The sequence below is a fragment of the Eleutherodactylus coqui genome, chromosome 8, assembly GCF_035609145.1.
Source record: "Eleutherodactylus coqui strain aEleCoq1 chromosome 8, aEleCoq1.hap1, whole genome shotgun sequence".
Classification (NCBI taxonomy): domain Eukaryota; kingdom Metazoa; phylum Chordata; class Amphibia; order Anura; family Eleutherodactylidae; genus Eleutherodactylus; species Eleutherodactylus coqui.
Genome location: NC_089844.1, coordinates 10,509,237 through 10,528,823, shown reverse-complemented (window position 1 = coordinate 10,528,823; position 19,587 = coordinate 10,509,237). Strand labels below are relative to the sequence as shown.

Genomic DNA, 19,587 nt, shown 5'->3' with positions numbered 1-19,587 from the left:
GATAGATTTAAAAAAAACTGATGTTAGCCCTCGTCCATGTCTTTTGTAAGTTAGTTAGAGGGGGGACTTTTAGAGAGAAAATATTTCACTTCCCGTATTATCTCTTTGGTCTATAAAGTGCCGGCTTTGTCAGCCCTGAAAACCATCCTGCTAAGAAAATCTGAAGGATTTTGACTTACAAAGCTTTTCAGATGACACACAGAATCCAACACGCTATATTGGAATATGCCCACTAGCAAATGTTACTTTTTCCTCGTTTTCCCACATGACAGTGAGTCATAAACTGAGACAATCTGCAGAAATTTGGGGTAAAGAATATCACATCCAGTTTACTGGAAGTAAATTCAAAATCTATTCTATTTAGGCCAAAGCAGTGCGGAGGATTTGTCACATAACATACTTGTCAATGAACAATTGTATCTGATGCAACAAGATAAAGCTGTGGAACAACTGCACTAAAAAGGGTCATTCCCAGGATGGCAAATGAGGGCTCATTGCTAGGGCATGCCATCACTTACTGATCCTTGGAGGCCCAAGTGCTTTAACCATCACCGTCCTCAGAATAAATGGGCCCCAATTTTAGACTTTAAAATTTGCTGTTCTGAGACTTAATGTCAGGATGTAGATCCACTGAGCCACAGACTGGTTTGGCTTTGGGTCAGATTCTGGGGAGAAACCTGGGATAGAACGGTCTTCACCAGTTGGAATGTGAGCTTTGCTGCTGGGTCTTCAGACCCTAATTAGGTAGTGGTCCTGGTATAGCCTGAAGGTCCTTGATACTCAGGCACAGTCTATAAGGGGAGGATGCCTGATATACACAGGGGGTGGCTGACCATTGGTGCGAAAGATCTTGTGCGAGGTGCACTGGACCTTTTAGAACTTGTCACCCTCCTGGCTACCCTTACAGCAAGTGCAGACACCGGGGACCACAGCAAGTGCCAAGAAGAGACTGCCTGCTTGCCGTGGCCGTATTTTGCAGTGCTTAAATGGGTTTTCCGTGACTTGAAACAAAGTTATAAGGGCTTAAAATGAAGAAAAATTCAATTCTTGCCTATCCTGCCGCCCCCATCCAGCACTGTAACCTTGGTGCCCGTCTCATGGAAGCTAGAAGAAATGGTGGGTGGTCACATGCCATTCAGTGTTCACATGACTGCTCAGCAACTCACAGGCTTCAGCAGCCATGTAACAATCGCTGCTGTAGCTTGTGAGTGGCTGAATGGTCAGATGCACAAAAAACGGCAAAAGACTGTGATTAGACGCCTGAGCAAGAACCAAAAGTAGTATGAATCCAAAGCTTCTGCCAGGTTCCATATGGCAGACCCCAGGGCTGTAGTGCTGGACACGGAGCGGCTGGAATAGGCTAGTATTCAATTTCTCTGCATTTTAAGCCCTTGTAACTTTTTTTTGTTGTTGTTGCAGAAAACCCCTTAAAGGGGCTACGGATACTTTAATTAATATTGTAATTATTTCCAGTAATTGTCTTCTTGAATCCTCCTGTTGAAGGAGAACTGAGCACTTGCTGCCACGTTCCCCTGCAGAGTACAGTTCACCGATAGATGTCCCCGCTGTTGGACACCCGGTGATCGTCTTATATGTGGGCCATAACTCTAACACAAATGATTGTCCGCAGCAACGACCCCTAAAAGGTCTCTACGTATAATTTCCAGCTAGTTCTATACGTGCAAACGAGAAATCTATTCAACATTTGTTTTCCCCAAGGTGAGCTGTCGCCTTGCTCCTACCTGAATGGAGGCTGCCACGACCTCTGCCTTCTCACTGCTGACGGTCGCGTCAATTGTTCGTGCCGAGGAGACCGCTTATTATTAGATGACAACAGATGTGTGAGTAAGTAATATATTCTAGACCGAGACACTGCAAAGAAAACAAGTGCTATAGCACATTAATATTGCATGTCATATCTTTCAGGTTTGCTTGCATCGCGCTTGTCATACAGCTGTCATTTTTATTTTCTGTTGTGTATAGTAAAAATAACAATAAAAATAAGGGAGGCGCGGCGGCTGGCAGGCGGCTGGCAGGCGGCTGACACTGACACCTTCTTGGCTCGCTCTGCATTCACAAACAGTACATTTCAGGAAACTTTTTAATATTCTGCTCCTGCTATGGTTAATGGTGCTGAGGCTGTGGCTTGGCATGACTTGTAGGTTACGTGGGCGGTCACGGGTTACACATCTCACGCTCAGCATTTCTCTAGGAGCAAAAATCTCTCAACAGTCACAAGAATTCTAACACAGTGAGAAGTTCTGAGATTCTTGCAAGTCTTCTGTAACTTTTCCCCCTAATGGTAAGCACTGAGCTTAGATTGCAACTGATCGTTTCAGATTCCACCAGGAGGGCATTGTGATCAGTTAATTGTCAAGAGACCTTTCTAACAAGTACACTATCCTACCAAAAGTGATTGGACACAAGCAAGAACCAAAAGGAGTATTTATCTCCATATGTTAAAGGGAACCGGTCATCAGCTTTTCTCCTCCTAAACCATCTACACCCTTAAAACAACACCCCAATGCACTTGCCCACAGTTATTTCCTTAGACCTCCTAGGGAAAACATACTTTCTACTAATATCTGATACACTTCAGCTGGTATTTACCTCAATTCATCCTGCAAACATCTGGCAAGTTCTCTCAAAGGAGATGGAAGTTGTTCATTTTTCCATATGCTCCAGTTCATCCCAGAGATGTTCCGTAGGGTTCAGGTCAGGGTCTCTGTGCAGCCAGTTTAATCATGGAACATCCATATCCTCAAACCAATGTGAAACAGCGTTGGATCTATGAGAAGGTGCGTTGTCTGTTTGTCAGTATGGCCGACCATTCCCAGAGTATTGCCACATTTTCGGTAGCACATTATTGTCTAGAATGTCAAGGCCTACCTTCGTGTTCATGATTCTTGTCCCTACAACCAACATACTGAGACCACGCCCCGTAAAACATCCGCAGACCATAACAGAACCTCCGCCGTACTAAACTGTTGGCACAACACACTCAGGCAGAAGGTGGTCCTCAGGATCCTCCACTCCCAGGAATGTCTATCTGACATGAAGATGGAGTAATGTGATTCATCACTTCAAAGAATCTTCCTCTATTGGTCAACTGTCCAATGATGATGCTCCATTGTAGACAGGTCCATGCATCTTCTTTGAGAGAACTCACCAGACGTTTGCAGGATGAATAGAGGGAAATACTAGCTGAAGTGTATTAGACATTAGTAGAAATCATGCCACAGAGAGTATTGGATGTCATTAGGGTTGAAGGAGGCCCCACTAAGTATTAACATATGGAAATAATTTCTACTTTTGATTCTTGCTCAGGCATCCAATTACATTTGGTAGGACAGTCTCCATGCAGCCTGCAGACATGCTTTTTGGGTACCAAACTTGACTGACTCACACAGCTTTCACACAAAACATGAAGGTTGCTCTTCCCAGGGCTCTTGCCAAGAGCAGTCAAGAACATGGTGGCCACCCCTAATTGGTTTTAGGACGCCCTGATTGTGTTGCATCATCCACACCTCTCGTCTTTTTGAACTTTTGAATCAGTTTTGCAACACAGTCATGCATAATTTGCGTGGCATGTATCATATTAAATGCCCGGGCTACGTGACGTGTTCACCCCGATCCTGCCAGCAGTATCCATTCCCCCTTCGTCAGCGGCATCGTTTATGCGGACCTGCAAAACACACCTGTATTTATAGAGACTTTTGACTCGCCCTGTAGAGGACTAGAGCAGAAAAAGTGAAGCATCCCTAACTAAGAAGATGTCCAAAAGGGGGTGAAGGGATGTTGCCAACTAATTGGCGGAAGTGCTGCCAGTCCAGGTGACACCACTCCAGGGGAGGGGGCATAGAGACATTATGGGAAAAGTATCCAGAACGGGGGCCGGGCACGACCTTCTTGCAACAATTATCAGAAATCAGAGTTGTAAAAGTGAACCTGACTCCTCAGCCAGGATATATAACACGTCTCAAGGCAAACTTGCTTCTTGCTCATATACAGCTGGTGTGAACAACTCAGGCCTACAGATATTAGGTGCGCTCGGGTGGGAGATGATTAGTGACCTGCACAGCGAAGCGATATCTGCAAGCCGCGTCTCTATCTGAGGAAGAGGCATGTGTTTGTCTTGCAGCGCTGTTGCAAGGCGTCCAGTCGCAGTTCTTTGTACTTTCTCTATATTACCTTCTAACAAGTAGGGATGGTCCAAAGCAGAAAACCAATTCGGCCAATTCAGAACCCATCTATTATATACTTGTATTCCTGATAAATGTTGAGATCATACTTATGAGAGCATTTCTCGCTATGGGCTAAATCCCTGTATGGCCAGTTGAACAACATGTAGGTTCTTAAATGGGTGTATGATGGTGTATTTTTCTATAAAGCATTTTATGGTATATCAACTAGATGTATAATAACAAAGTGATCACAGAGGGATGCCCATTGGGGCCCCCAAGGATTAAAGGAGTGCGGAGTGCATATATCTGGTAAAGTGCGACATACGCGCCATTACAGAACCGGCTGGGGGCACTCGGCTGTATTTCACTTATTCCATTCACTTTACTACAGACTGACTGCTGTGACATTAGGGGATTAGTCATTACTCAGGATCGCCATCTTCTTCGCCAAGGATGGTTGGCATCTGTGGAGGATGTCATAATAATAACATAGCGCCAGTGCTTGAGTCAGCTACCTGAACCACACAGGGATTGAACCCACAACCTTCAGGTTGTGAGTGAGAGCTTAGGACTACAGTTCTGCTGCCTTAACACTCTGCACCACACAAGGCCTACATACTGAGGCATCTATCACCATTAGGTTGCTGTGTAAAACACATACTGTGTGGCCCCCTATATAGGAGAGTGGAGTTTGCTGCGTTTACCTATACCATTGCAAAAAGAGTATGCTGCTGATTACTACCTCAACAGACTCCAAAAAGATAACTTTTTGGCCTCTGTCGAATGAATGCGGACTGATAGATGCACTAAAAGTATATATTGGGAGCTTTTCCTGACATACAGCAGATAATAAACACAGTGCCCGTATTCTGTGCGCACTTTGCTTTAGAGGGCTTCTAGCACAATTGCAAGTTGTCGCTTATCCACAGGGTCCCTTGTCCCCCTCCTCCTCACTGCAGGAGACTGAATGGAGCATTGGTCCCGCAAGCACACCAGCGCTGCATTCACATTGGAGACACCTGAGTGGGTGCTGCTCAGGTATCCCCGTGAGCCCCATTGAGATGAAATGGGGCCTTCACTGTGCATGCTTGGCCAGCGCTTCATTCGCAGTGGCAAGTACAAGTAGAGTTAGCCCTCCAATACAATGGAAACAATATTATACTAAATTATATATAGCACATAAATTAGATTGGACCCACCGGGTGTGGAAAGCCCATCAGTTGGCAGGCGCTCAAAGCACTGGACCAAGGGTGCCTTCAATATAGTCCTTGGTCCAATCAACCAATAGATCCCCGATGGGTGTCAGGATCCATGGGGAGAGAGTCACGGGAGATCCCCAGGTAGTAGAATAACCGCAGTCATATGAACACATTCCCGCGCATCGGATGGCTATGTAATGTGCAAAGGGACAGACCGATATTAAGTAGAAAGTACAATACATTCAGCCTGAAGGACGGCTCTAAATCAGGTCAGCACCGAATATCCCCAAAAGGTTGACGTCAAAGTCCAGAGATGGTTTTTCCAGTTTACGGTATTTTATAATATAAATATAGGAACATGAAAAGAAATTCAACTTACAAAAAAAGAAATAAAACTATAGATCAAATAAACATTCACAGTGGCCCCACTGCAGGGGGGGAGGGGGGGGGCACAGTGACAGAAGAGGGGGGCACGGGAGTCCCGTCCTCGAGATCAGCGGGGGTCTCAGTGGTGAGACCCCCACTGATCAGCAAGTTAGCACCTTTCCTGTGGATATATGGGGAGATCTTGTAGATGTGCCAGAACCCTTCAATAATCCGGACTGATAACATGTTGCATATTTTAAAGTATCTTTTAGATGTTTATTTCACATTCTTTGATTACCTTTTTCTGCAGATATCGGAGTACGAATGTTGATCCCTTTCTTTCTTATCTCTTCAGCCAGAAATTCATCCTGCAACATGTTTTCCGAGTTTGAATGTGGCAACGGTGAATGTGTGGAGTATGAGCTGACCTGCGATGGCGTGGCACACTGCAAGGACAGATCAGATGAGAAGCATTCCTACTGCGGTGAGTCTGTCTGCATCGTGTATCAGTGCTTACCTGGAGTGGATACTTTGTATCCGTCACCACGTTCATTAGACTTCGGAGAAGTAAAATGTTTACTAGAAGGGTTTTAACTCTTTTTAGATTAAAGGGGTTGTCCCGCGCCGAAACGTTTTTTTTTTTTTTTCAATAGCCCCCCCCGTTCGGCGCGAGACAAACCCGATGCAGGCATAAAAAAAACAAACCGTCCAGTACTTACCCGAATCCCCCCGCTCCGGCGACTTCTGACTTACCTTGTGAAGATGGCCGTCGGGATCTTCACCCTCGGTGGACCGCAGGTCTTCTGTGCGGTCCATTGCCGATTCCAGCCTCCTGATTGGCTGGAATCGGCACACGTGACGGGGCGGAGCTACGAGGGCAGCTCTCTAGCACGAGCGGCCCCATTCAAAACGGAGAAGACCGGACTGCGCAAGCGCGTCTAATCGGGCGATTAGACGCTGAAAATTAGACGGCACCATGGAGACGGGGACGCCAGCAACGGAACAGGTAAGTGAATAACTTCTGTATGGCTCATAATTAATGCACAATGTACATTACAAAGTGCATTAATATGGCCATACAGAAGTGTATACCCCAACTTTGTTTCGCGGGACAACCCCTTTAATTATTTCTCCTCTTGTCGATCACTTCTGATGCCCCCAGGGCCGCAGTGGACAAGCCGCATTGTGGATGGGATGCAGATCCAATTCCCAATGTTCTTTCTCTTTTTTTGGTCAGAATCATTTTGGTATTTTCTTCCAGCTCAGACAATTTTAACATAACAAAGAATTAACACTCTAAATATGACATATTACCTATAGAAATCTGAAGAAAAACTGAATCTTAGGAAATATTGAATACAAAATTTTAAATATATATGTATATATAATCTCTCACACCGAATGGCCCGTTTATTGGAAGCCCTGGCTCTTTGTTAAGGCTTCTGCCCCTTTTTCAGTTCCTGCCCCTTTCACAATTGGCACTTCCCTCTATAGAAATTCTCATCACGTGACAAGTTTTTCGTAGATCAGTTTCAGTGTGAATTGGAAAATCCAGCGATCTCCGTGACTTCCAACAAGGCTGGTCATCGGTGCTAGACTAGTCGGGGTCTCACTGCCAACTGCAGGGGGTTTCTCATGTAACGGTGGGGAGTATACTGAGAATTATGCAATCGAGGAAAACATCCAGAGAAAGGGGATCCTGTGGACGGAAACAACTCATCACTAAAAGGGGTCGGAGGAGGATGTCAGGAATCGTTCTGTCGAACATGCACTGCACAATCAAGCAAAGTACAGACAAATGCAATGCTGGTGCTCCAACTAGCATCTACAAACACCCAACTCATCATTCCTTAGCATGGATGGTGAGACTCCCTGGGGCAAATGAGCTCAAAAACTTGCATCACTGAGTAGCGGAACTACATCTCCTGGTCAGATGGATCCAGATGTCTGTTGCCCCGTGCTGATGGGAGGTCAGAATTTGGTGCAAGCAGCATGAATCGATTACCCCTTCCCATTAGACTGCTGGAGGTTGAGCAGCTGTGGATGGACGCCATGATGAATTGATACGGTTCTGAAAACCAAAGGCAATTCAACGCGCTACTAGATAGGAATGTTTTATATACTGTGTGTGCTATATATATATATATATATATATATATATATATATATATATATATATATATATATTCATATTTTGTTCTATTTCACTTTACTGTTGATTATGTAATAGGTTAGTCTCTTCTCCACTAGTGTACTATATACAGTATATTTTTAGGTGCTTATGGTTTTCAGACAATGTCTGCTCATCTTTTGGCTCGTATTCGTCTCATCATTTCTGTAATATACTTGTATTAACAATGTTGTTGCTTTACCGCTGTAAATGACATTTGAAGCGGCTGCCACTAGGGGTCAGGCTGACAGATTTGCAGACACTGTGATGAGGACCTCCACAGTCTCTTTCTCTCCTGATGTTACAGTGTGGGTGTATTTGCACACATTACACATCAGAGTGGGTATACTAACCATTTCACCAGAATGTCTTTAAATGCCCGGTCATCCTGGGAAAGCAAAGGGGCGGGCATTCAGATACTGCCTCCCTGCTGATTGGACCTGAGACAGTGCATGGCAGTATGGGAAGTAAGGGCAAGGAAGTCAGGACAGTGAACTACCATCAGAATGCTAGGCTTGCTGTACACTCCTTCCCTAAAGGTGGATAGCAAAAGCAGGACACCAGAAAAATGGGAAAGACCACCTGAAAATCAGAACAAACAGACATGAAACAGGGTGCAAATGGCAGCAAATGAGCGGGAGAACCCGGGGTGTGCTAGAAAATGTGTTGAAAACTCAGGTACAGATTAAACTGTAAATTGTTGCTAATGTTAAAATGTTCTGAGCCACAAAAGGAACTAAATAAAAAATAGCTTGGAAGGACATTTTCTTTCCTCGGTTCACATATGGATAAATGAATATAAAGCAAGTGAAGTACAGAGGAGTCAGGGGGAGATTCCTCCTAAAGAAGCAGCAGTGAATATTCTTACATATCAGCCGTCCGAGTCCTCTAATAACTCTTACAGAGCCCAGCGTACTTAGGGGTAATTTGCGGACTATGAATGTTGCGAGCCGCAGTCATCTGCTCACTACTTCCATTAATATATCGCTTTTATTTTGTGAGTTCAGGAAAAAATACATAAAATCGTGATGTTTGTCTTCGGGTTGTCGATACTGCGGAGAGTTTGGGCTGTAAATGTATGTAGAGCTGAGATAGGATCAGCGGCTCTCTATAATGGACACCTCGGCCTATTTATACATCCACATCTCTTCCTTCTGGCTTCAGGGGAGAAAAAAAAATTCCTTTGCAAGTGCAAAAGTCCGCGACCCCCGAGGAACGCTGCTTCGTTGTTCTTTCTGTATGAAAAAGTTTGTATAGCTGAAAGCTAAAAACTGCAATTTATTTCAGAGGGCAATGTAATTTTAAACAGCATGAAAATTGAGTTCACATAGTAAAATATCTACCGGCAGCTTCTGCTCTCCCAAAATGTGTCAGTTTTATCACAACGTAGAATAAATATTACCTTTTTGAAGACCAGCAATTTCCAGAAGCCTGGAGAGGCCTCCATGTCTACCATGGAACTCGGCCTATTAGACCTTCCCCTCCGGCAGAGTCTAATAGGCTGCTCACTAGTAGACTGCACTATACACATAATGCAGTGTACTATTCTAGTGATCAAATGATTGTATTTTCAAGTCCTCTTTAGACTAAAAACTAATCTCAATGCAGTTAAAACAAAGAAAAAAATCCAGTAAAAAAACATATTTTCCCTACAAAAACTCAATTTTAAATTGATAAAATGCCAAGTAAATTTTTAGAAAAAGGAGCACCTAATCTGTATCAGCGCATTTGTAAGGACCCAGACAATGAAAGTATTGTGTTATTTATCTCACACGGCGAGCGACGTAAAAATAAGTGGAAATACTAATGTCAGAATTACTATTTTTCTATTTTGTTCGCCTCCCAAAAATTGCAATGAAAAGCAATCCAAAAGTCACATGGATTTCACAAAAGTATCAATAAAACCCACAACTCTTCCTGCAAAAAGCGAGCCCTCACAGCTCCGCTGCCGGGAAAATACAAATGTTATGGGTCTTAAAAAGCGGCGGTGCAGAGTCAATTACTTTTCTTTAAAAATGTGTTTTTATTGTGCAAAAAGTAGTAAAAAAAATATAGAAAAAATCTCTATAAACTCGCAGGAATCGTAAGATAAGGAAGTTATCATGGTGAATGCTGTAAAAACAAAACCGCCAAACAATGTCAGAATATCTGCCACCCCCAAATGTAATAAAAATGATACATCACATTATATGGACCCCAGAGTGCGGCCATTAAAATATTCAACTTACCCCCCAAAAAACCCCAAGCCCACGTATTGTTTTATTGTGCAAAAAAATGAATAAAAAATTGGATGCGGCTTGCGGCTAATGACTGCATGTGTTCTAGCCTGTTTTTGGTCACACTTTTTTAAATTCCCTATAGAGAAGCTTATGGTAAGCTTCTCAGCAGACTCAGCACATGCTGTGAGTTGATGACAAATATTTTCCTGTTTCGCGCATACAGCTCCTTTGCATAGATAGGTGTCTCCATGGTTACAGACTACAACCAAACCCTGTGTAGTCTGATCCTGGAGGTTTGTGTTACTCCCCTTCCTCTGCACTCACTTCTACTGCCAGTAGATTAGCAAGAATAGAGGATAGAAGCAACACATGACTTCAGGGTTAAGGGCGCCCACCCACTGGCGTTTTTTTACCTGCGTTTTGCGTTTTGCGTTTTTCCTGCACAGGCATAGAGATAACATGTGTTCCTGTCCACTGGCGTTTTTTTTGCGTTGCGTTTGCGTTTTTAACATAGGAACTGTCAGTTGCATATGTGTCCTTATTTTTCTCCTAATGCACGCATGAAAGTCAATGGAAATTAATGGAAAAGCCGCGAAAACGCCGCAAAAAACGCGCGGAAAAATCACGGTAAACGCGGCGAAAACGCTGCTTTTTTTCCCGCGGAAAACGCAAACGCCAGTGGGTGGGCGCCTTAAGGGTGCCTACCCACTTGCGATTTTTTTTCCTGCGATGTTTTGCGTTTTTTCTCAAGAGCAATTAGTATAGAATGTGTTCTTGTCCATCTGGGTTTTTTTTTTCCGTTTCGTGGGGTTTTTTCACATAGGAACTGTCAGTTGCATATGTCTCCTTATTTTTCTCTTAATGCACCCATGATTGTCAATGGAGGGCTGCAAAAAACGCGCGAAAAACGCACGGAAAACACGCAAAAAACACGCGAAAACGCCGCGTTTTTCACGCACGAAAATCGGCGACGCAAGTGGGTAACATAGTAACATAGTATGTAAGGCCGAATGAAGACATTGTCCATCTAGTCCAGCCTGTCTATCCTACTGTGTTGATCCAGAGGAAGGCAAAAAACCCCAGGGCCAGAAGCCAATTAGCCCTTTTGGGGGAAAAATTCCTTCCTGACTCCCTAATGGCAATCAGACTGTTCCCTGGATCAACCCCTAATAGTTCCTACCTGCCTGTATACCAGGATTGACCCTTAACCTAATATTTATATCCTGTAATATACTTCTTCTCCAGAAAGACATCAAGTCCCCTTTTAAACTCCTCTATCGATTTTGCCATCACCACTTCCTCCGGTAGAGAGTTCCACAGTCTCACTGCTCTTACAGTAAAGAACCCCTTTCTATGTTGGTGATGAAACCTACTTTCCTCTAATCGTAGCGGATGTCCTCTTGTTACCGTCGTGGTCCTGGGTGTAAACAGATCGCGGGAGAGATCCATGTGTTGTCCCCTCATGTACTTATACATGGTTATTTGGTCGCCTCTTAACCTTCTTTTTTCTAGAGTAAATAGTCCCAATTTGGATAGCCTCTCTGGGTATTCCAGTCCCGTCATTCCGCCCTTAGACTACACAAAAAGTTGGTTGTAGTCAGTAACCGTGGATATGCCGACAGCAGGGGTACTCTATTAGCCCAATTACCTGCCATCAGGTGAAGGTCTGGCAAACAAGGCATGCAGTTCTAATTATATATAGATTACAGTACAATTCTGGCGATGCCACATATGTATGTATATATTTGTATTTTTTTCTCACATTGTAGAACACTTAACCCTCCATATTCTGAGAGCCGTCCCTCTTTTACTTTCCCACCAGCAGAGCAGTGCGAGGGCTTGTTGTTTTGCAGAATGAATTGATGTTTTCGTTTAAATCACTTTGGAGTAATTATACTGCACCCTCTGTGGCCCCTCTCAGTTATACTTTACCTCTTATTTATGCTGACCCCCTAGGGCCCTTTTTATGTAGCCCCTCATGGCCATTCCAAGTTATAGTGGCCTGTGTGCCCCCTCCACTAACTTCTCCATCATCCAGTAATATGTAAAGACTACAATGTCCCTCCTTTTATCTCCATCATACAGTCCTATTTGAAGAAAGATCACCCCTCTCTTCAACCCCAACATACATGCAGACAAGGCCACTGAAATGGTGCGCAAATACACAGCGAATACACAGGTTTCCTGCATATTCACTGCATATTTGCGCCCACTCATTCACTCGAATGGCCTATTGCGATGAGTAATACGCACCAACATAGGTCATGCCGCGTATTTTTCCATGTGATCACACATTGAATGAACAGCATAGGCTCATATGAACAAACCTATTGAAATCAATGGGTTCTATTCACTGCATATTACTCATGCAAAAATTGCGTGTGTAATAATCTGGGCAAATATGCTCAGCGCCTTACTATGCAATTACAGCCAGCTCTTTGAGGGGAACCATAAGCATAGCTCCTCCCCCATCCCTGACCCCTGTTCTCAAAATCACTGAGAGTCCAGAGGCGGTGGCGGAGCAAAGCGATGCTACAGAGTCGGTGGGATCACACGGAAAGGGGTTAGCGGAGGGAGAACTTGCAGTGGCTCTCTCTACTGGTCTGGACAGTAGGGGTCTGGATAGCTAGCAACCAAGGTCTGCACTCGGATCGCGGGCTGTCTATTCAGTGCGGCTGACCTGCAGAATGTCTACACAGGGGCTAAATGCACAAAATAAGACATTTTTTTCACCAAGATTATTATTTATTTTAAAAGCTTTGGAGGAATTAAGTGGTGTCAGAGGTGGACATGTGCTTTATTGTACGAGAGCCTTGTGTTGTCAGAGGTGGACGTGTGCTTTATTGTACGAGAGCCTTGTGGTATCAGAGGTGGACGTGTGCTTTATTGTACGAGAGCCTTGTGGTGTCAGAGGTGGACATGTGCTTTATTGTACGAGAGCCTTGTGTTGTCAGAGGTGGACGTGTGCTTTATTGTACGAGAGCCTTGTGTTGTCAGAGGTGGACGTGTGCTTTATTGTACGAGAGCCTTGTGGTGTCAGAGGTGGACGTGTGCTTTATTGTACGAGAGCCTTGTGGTGTCAGAGGTGGACGCGTGCTTTATTGTACGAGAGCCTTGTGGTGTCAGAGGTGGATGTGTGCTTTATTGTACGAGAGCCTTGTGGTGTCAGAGGTGGACGTATGCTTTATTGTACGAGAGCCTTGTGGTGTCAGAGGTGGACGTGTGCTTTATTGTACGAGAGCCTTGTGGTGTCAGAGGTGGACGTGTGCTTTATTGTACGAGAGCCTTGTGGCGTCAGAGGTGGACGTGTGCTTTATTGTACGAGAGCCTTGTGGTGTCAGAGGTGGACGTGTGCTTTATTGTACGAGAGCCTTGTGGTGTCAGAGGTGGACGTGTGCTTTACTGTTCGAGAGCATTGTGGCATCAGAGGTGGACGTGTGCTTTATTGTACGAGAGCCTTGTGGTGTCAGAGGTGGACGTGTGCTTTATTGTACAAGAGCCTTGTGTTGTCAGAGGTGGACGTGTGCTTTATTGGACGAGAGCCTTGTGGTGTCAGAGGTGGACGTGTGCTTTATTGTACGAGAGCCTTGTGGTGTCAGAGGTGGACGTGTGCTTTATTATACGAGAGCCTTGTGGTGTCAGAGGTGGATGTGTGCTTTATGTACGAGAGCCTTGTGGTGTCAGAGGTGGACGTGTGCTTTATTGTACGAGAGCCTTCTGGTGTCAGAGGTGGACGTGTGCTTTATTGTACGAGAGCCTTCTGGTGTCAGAGGTGGACGTGTGCTTTATAGTACGAGAGCCTTGTGCTGTCAGAGGTGGACGTGTGCTTTATTGTACGAGAGCCTTCTGGTGTCAGAGGTGGACGTGTGCTTTATTGTACGAGAGCCTTGTGGTATCAGAGGTGGACGTGTGCTTTATTGTACGAGAGCCTTGTGGTGTCAGAGGTGGATGCGTGCTTTATTGTACGAGAGCCTTGTGGCGTCAGAGGTGGACGTGTGCTTTATTGTACGAGAGCCTTGTGGTGTCAGAGGTGGACGTGTGCTTTATTGTACGAGAGCCTTGTGGTGTCAGAGGTGGACGTGTGCTTTATTGTACGAGAGCCTTGTGGTGTCAGAGGTGGACGTGTGCTTTACTGTTCGAGAGCATTGTGGCATCAGAGGTGGACGTGTGCTTTATTGTACGAGAGCCTTGTGGTGTCAGAGGTGGACGTGTGCTTTATTGTACAAGAGCCTTGTGTTGTCAGAGGTGGACGTGTGCTTTATTGGACGAGAGCCTTGTGGTGTCAGAGGTGGACGTGTGCTTTATTGTACGAGAGCCTTGTGGTGTCAGAGGTGGACGTGTGCTTTATTATACGAGAGCCTTGTGGTGTCAGAGGTGGATGTGTGCTTTATGTACGAGAGCCTTGTGGTGTCAGAGGTGGACGTGTGCTTTATTGTACGAGAGCCTTCTGGTGTCAGAGGTGGACGTGTGCTTTATTGTACGAGAGCCTTCTGGTGTCAGAGGTGGACGTGTGCTTTATAGTACGAGAGCCTTGTGCTGTCAGAGGTGGACGTGTGCTTTATTGTACGAGAGCCTTCTGGTGTCAGAGGTGGACGTGTGCTTTATTGTACGAGAGCCTTGTGGTATCAGAGGTGGACGTGTGCTTTATTGTACGAGAGCCTTGTGGTGTCAGAGGTGGATGCGTGCTTTATTGTACGAGAGCCTTGAGGTGTCAGAGGTGGACGTGTGCTTTATTGTACGAGAGGCTTGTGGTGTCAGACGTGGACGTGTGCTTTATTGTACGAGAGCCTTGTGGTGTCAGAGGTGGACGTGTGCTTTACTGTACAAAAGCCTTGTGGTGTCAGAGGTGGACGTGTGCTTTATTGTACGAGAGCCTTGTGGTGTCAGAGGTGGACGTGTGCTTTATTGTATGAGAGCCTTGTGGTGTCAGAGGTGGACGTGTGCTTTATTGTACGAGAGCCTTGTGGTGTCAGAGGTGGACGTGTGCTTTATTGTACGAGAGCCTTGTGGTGTCAGAGGTGGACGTGTGCTTTATTGTACGAGAGCCTTGTGGTGTCAGAGGTGGACGTGTGCTTTATTGTACGAGAGCCTTGTGGCGTCAGAGGTGGACGTGTGCTTTATTGTACGAGAGCCTTGTGGTGTCAGAGGTGGACGTGTGCTTTATTGTACGAGAGCCTTGTGGTGTCAGAGGTGGACGTGTGCTTTATTGTACGAGAGCCTTGTGGCGTCAGAGGTGGACGTGTGCTTTACTGTTCGAGAGCATTGTGGCATCAGAGGTGGACGTGTGCTTTATTGTACGAGAGCCTTGTGGTGTCAGAGGTGGACGTGTGCTTTATTGTACAAGAGCCTTGTGTTGTCAGAGGTGGACGTGTGCTTTATTGGACGAGAGCCTTGTGGTGTCAGAGGTGGACGTGTGCTTTATTGTACGAGAGCCTTGTGGTGTCAGAGGTGGACGTGTGCTTTATTATACGAGAGCCTTGTGGTGTCAGAGGTGGATGTGTGCTTTATGTACGAGAGCCTTGTGGTGTCAGAGGTGGACGTGTGCTTTATTGTACGAGAGCCTTCTGGTGTCAGAGGTGGATGTGTGCTTTATTGTACGAGAGCCTTCTGGTGTCAGAGGTGGACGTGTGCTTTATAGTACGAGAGCCTTGTGCTGTCAGAGGTGGACGTGTGCTTTATTGTACGAGAGCCTTCTGGTGTCAGAGGTGGACGTGTGCTTTATTGTACGAGAGCCTTGTGGTATCAGAGGTGGACGTGTGCTTTATTGTACGAGAGCCTTGTGGTGTCAGAGGTGGATGCGTGCTTTATTGTACGAGAGCCTTGAGGTGTCAGAGGTGGACGTGTGCTTTATTGTACGAGAGGCTTGTGGTGTCAGACGTGGACGTGTGCTTTATTGTACGAGAGCCTTGTGGTGTCAGAGGTGGACGTGTGCTTTACTGTACAAGAGCCTTGTGGTGTCAGAGGTGGACGTGTGCTTTATTGTACGAGAGCCTTGTGGTGTCAGAGGTGGACGTGTGCTTTATTGTATGAGAGCCTTGTGGTGTCAGAGGTGGACGTGTGCTTTATTGTACGAGAGCCTTGTGGTGTCAGAGGTGGACGTGTGCTTTATTGTACGAGAGCCTTGTAGCATCAGAGGTGGACGTGTGCTTTATTGTACGAGAGCCTTGTGGTGTCAGAGGTGGACGTGTGCTTTATTGTACGAGAGCCTTGTAGCATCAGAGGTGGACGTGTGCTTTATTGTATGAGAGCCTTGTGGTGTCAGAGGTGGACGTGTGCTTTATTGTACGAGAGCCTTGTGTTGTCAGAGGTGGACGTATGCTTTATTGTACGAGAGCCTTGTGGCATTAGAGGTGGACGTATGCTTTATTGTACGAGAGCCTTGTGGTGTCAGAGGTGGACGTGTGCTTTATTATACAAGAGCCTTGTGGTGTCAGAGGTGGACGTGTGCTTTATTATACAAGAGCCTTGTGGTGTCAGAGGTGGACGTGTGCTTTATTATACAAGAGCCTTGTGGTGTCAGAGGTGGACGTGTGCTTTATTGTACGAGAGCCTTGTGGTGTCAGAGGTGGACGTGTGCTTTATTGTACGAGAGCCTTGTGGTGTCAGAGGTGGACGTGTGCTTTATTGTACGAGACCCTTGTGGCATCAGAGGTGGATGCGTGCTTTATTGTACGAGAGCCTTGTGGTGTCAGAGGTGGACGTGTGCTTTATTGTATGAGAGCCTTGTGGTGTCAGAGGTGGACGTGTGCTTTATTGTATGAGAGCCTTGTGGTGTCAGAGGTGGACGTGTGCTTTATTGTACGTGAGCCTTGTGGTGTCAGAGGTGGACGTGTGCTTTATTGTACGAGAGCCTTGTAGCATCAGAGGTGGACGTGTGCTTTATTGTACGAGAGCCTTGTGTTGTCAGAGGTGGACGTGTGCTTTATTGTACGAGAGCCTTGTGGCATTAGAGGTGGACGTATGCTTTATTGTACGAGAGCCTTTGGTGTCAGAGGTGGACGTGTGCTTTATTGTACGAGAGCCTTGTGGTGTCAGAGGTGGACGTGTGCTTTATTGTACGAGAGCCTTGTGGTGTCACAGGTGGACGTGTGCTTTATTGTACGAGAGCCTTGTGTTGTCAGAGGTGGATGTGTGCTTTATTATACAAGAGCCTTGTGGTGTCAGAGGTGGACGTGTGCTTTATTGTATGAGACCCTTGTGGTGTCAGAGGTGGACGTGTGCTTTATTGTACGAGAGCCTTGTAGCATCAGAGGTGGACGTGTGCTTTATTGTACAAGAGCCTTGTGGCGTCAGAGGTGGACGTGTGCTTTATTGTACAAGAGCCTTGTGGTATCAGAGGTGGACGTGTGCTTTATTGTACGAGAGCCTTGTGGTGTCAGAGGTGGACGTGTGCTTTATTGTACGAGAGCCTTGTAGCATCAGAGGTGGACGTGTGCTTTATTGTACGAGAGCCTTGTGGTGTCAGAGGTGGACGTGTACTTTATTGTACGAGAGCCTTGTGGTGTCAGAGGTGGATGTGTGCTTTATTGGACGAGAGCCTTGTAGCATCAGAGGTGGACGTGTGCTTTATTGTACAAGAGCCTTGTGGTATCAGAGGTGGACGTGTGCTTTATTGTATGAGAGCCTTGTGGTGTCAGAGGTGGACGTGTGCTTTATTGTACGAGAGCCTTGTGGTGTCAGAGGTGGACGTGTGCTTTATTGTACGAGAGCCTTGTGGTGTCAGAGGTGGACGTGTGCTTTATTGTACGAGAGCCTTGTGGTGTCAGAGGTGGACGTGTGCTTTATTGTACGAGAGCCTTGTGGTGTCAGAGGTGGACGTGTGCTTTATTGTACGAGAGCCTTGTGGCATTAGAGGTGGACGTATGCTTTATTGTACGAGAGCCTTGTGGTGTCAGAGGTGGACGTGTGCTTTATTATACAAGAGCCTTGTGGTGTCAGAGGTGGACGTGTGCTTTATTGTACGAGAGCCTTGTGGTGTCAGAGGTGGACGTGTGCTTTATTGTACGAGAGCCTTGTGGTGTCAGAGGTGGACGTGTGCTTTATTGTACGAGAGCCTTGTGGTGTCAGAGGTGGACGTGTGCTTTATTGTACGAGAGCCTTGTGGTGTCAGAGGTGGACGTGTGCTTTATTGTACGAGAGCCTTGTGGCGTCAGAGGTGGATGCGTGCTTTATTGTACGAGAGCCTTGTGGTGTCAGAGGTGGATGCGTGCTTTATTGTACGAGAGCCTTGTGGTGTCAGAGGTGGACGTGTGCTTTATTGTACAAGACCCTTGTGGCGTCAGAGGTGGACGTATGCTTTATTGTACAAGAGCCTTGTGGCATCAGAGGTGGACGTGTGCTTTATTGGACGAGAGCCTTGTGGTGTCAGAGGTGGACGTGTGCTTTATTGTAGGAGAGCCTTGTGGTGTCAGAGGTGGATGTGTGCTTTATTGTACAAGACCCTTGTGGCGTCAGAGGTGGACGTATGCTTTATTGTACAAGAGCCTTGTGGCATCAGAGGTGGACGTGTGCTTTATTGGACGAGAGCCTTGTGGTGTCAGAGGTGGACGTGTGCTTTATTGTAGGAGAGCCTTGTGGTGTCAGAGGTGGACGTGTGCTTTATTGTACAAGAGCCTTGTGGCATCAGAGTTGGTCGTGTGCTTTATTGTACGAGAGCCTTGTGGTGTCAGAGGTGGACGTGTGTTTTATTGTACGAGAGCTTTGTGGTGTCAGAGGTGGACGTGTGCTTTATTGTACAAGAGCCTTGTGGTGTCAGAGGTGGACGTGTGCTTTATTGGACGAGAGCTTTGTGGTGTCAGAGGTGGATGTGTGCTTTATTGGACGAGAGCCTTGTAGCATCAGAGGTGGACGTATGCTTTATTGTACAAGAGCCTTGTGGCATCAGAGGTGGACGTATGCTTTATTGTACAAGAGCCTTGTGGTGTCAGAGGTGGACGTGTGCTTTATTGTACGAGAGCCTTGTGGCATCAGAGGTGGACGTGTGCTTTATTGGACGAGAGCCTTGTGGTGTCAGAGGTGGACGTGTGCTTTATTGTAGGAGAGCCTTGTGGTGTCAGAGGTGGACGTGTGCTTTATTGGACGAGAGCTTTGTGGTGTCAGAGGTGGATGTGTGCTTTATTGGACGAGAGCCTTGTAGCATCAGAGGTGGAAGTGTGCTTTAATGTACAAGAGCCTTGTGGCGTAAGAGGTGGACGTGTGCTTTATTGTGCAAGAGACTTGTGGTGTCAGAGGTGGACGTGTGCTTTATTGTAGGAGAGCCTTGTGGTGTTAGAGGTGGACGTGTGCTTTATTGTATGAGAGCCTTGTGGTGTCAGAGGTGGACGTGTGCTTTATTGTATGAGAGCCTTGTGGTGTCAGAGGTGGATGTGTGCTTTATTGGACGAGAGCCTTGTAGCATCAGAGGTGGACATGTGCTTTATTGTACAAGAGCCTTGTGGTGTCAGAGGTGG

The 19,587-nt window shown here is 46.1% G+C and overlaps 1 protein-coding gene across 1 annotated transcript in view; it reads left to right on the top strand.

The window, feature by feature from the left end:
- LRP1B (LDL receptor related protein 1B) overlaps positions 1 to 19,587 on the top strand; it is a 1,872,788-nt gene that overhangs the window by 1,483,054 nt on the left and 370,147 nt on the right. Inside the window, exons 46-47 of the mRNA XM_066577770.1 lie at positions 1,720 to 1,845; positions 6,105 to 6,233. Coding sequence (XP_066433867.1) covers positions 1,720 to 1,845; positions 6,105 to 6,233 — 255 coding nt within the window. The remainder of the gene's footprint in view (positions 1 to 1,719; positions 1,846 to 6,104; positions 6,234 to 19,587) is intronic.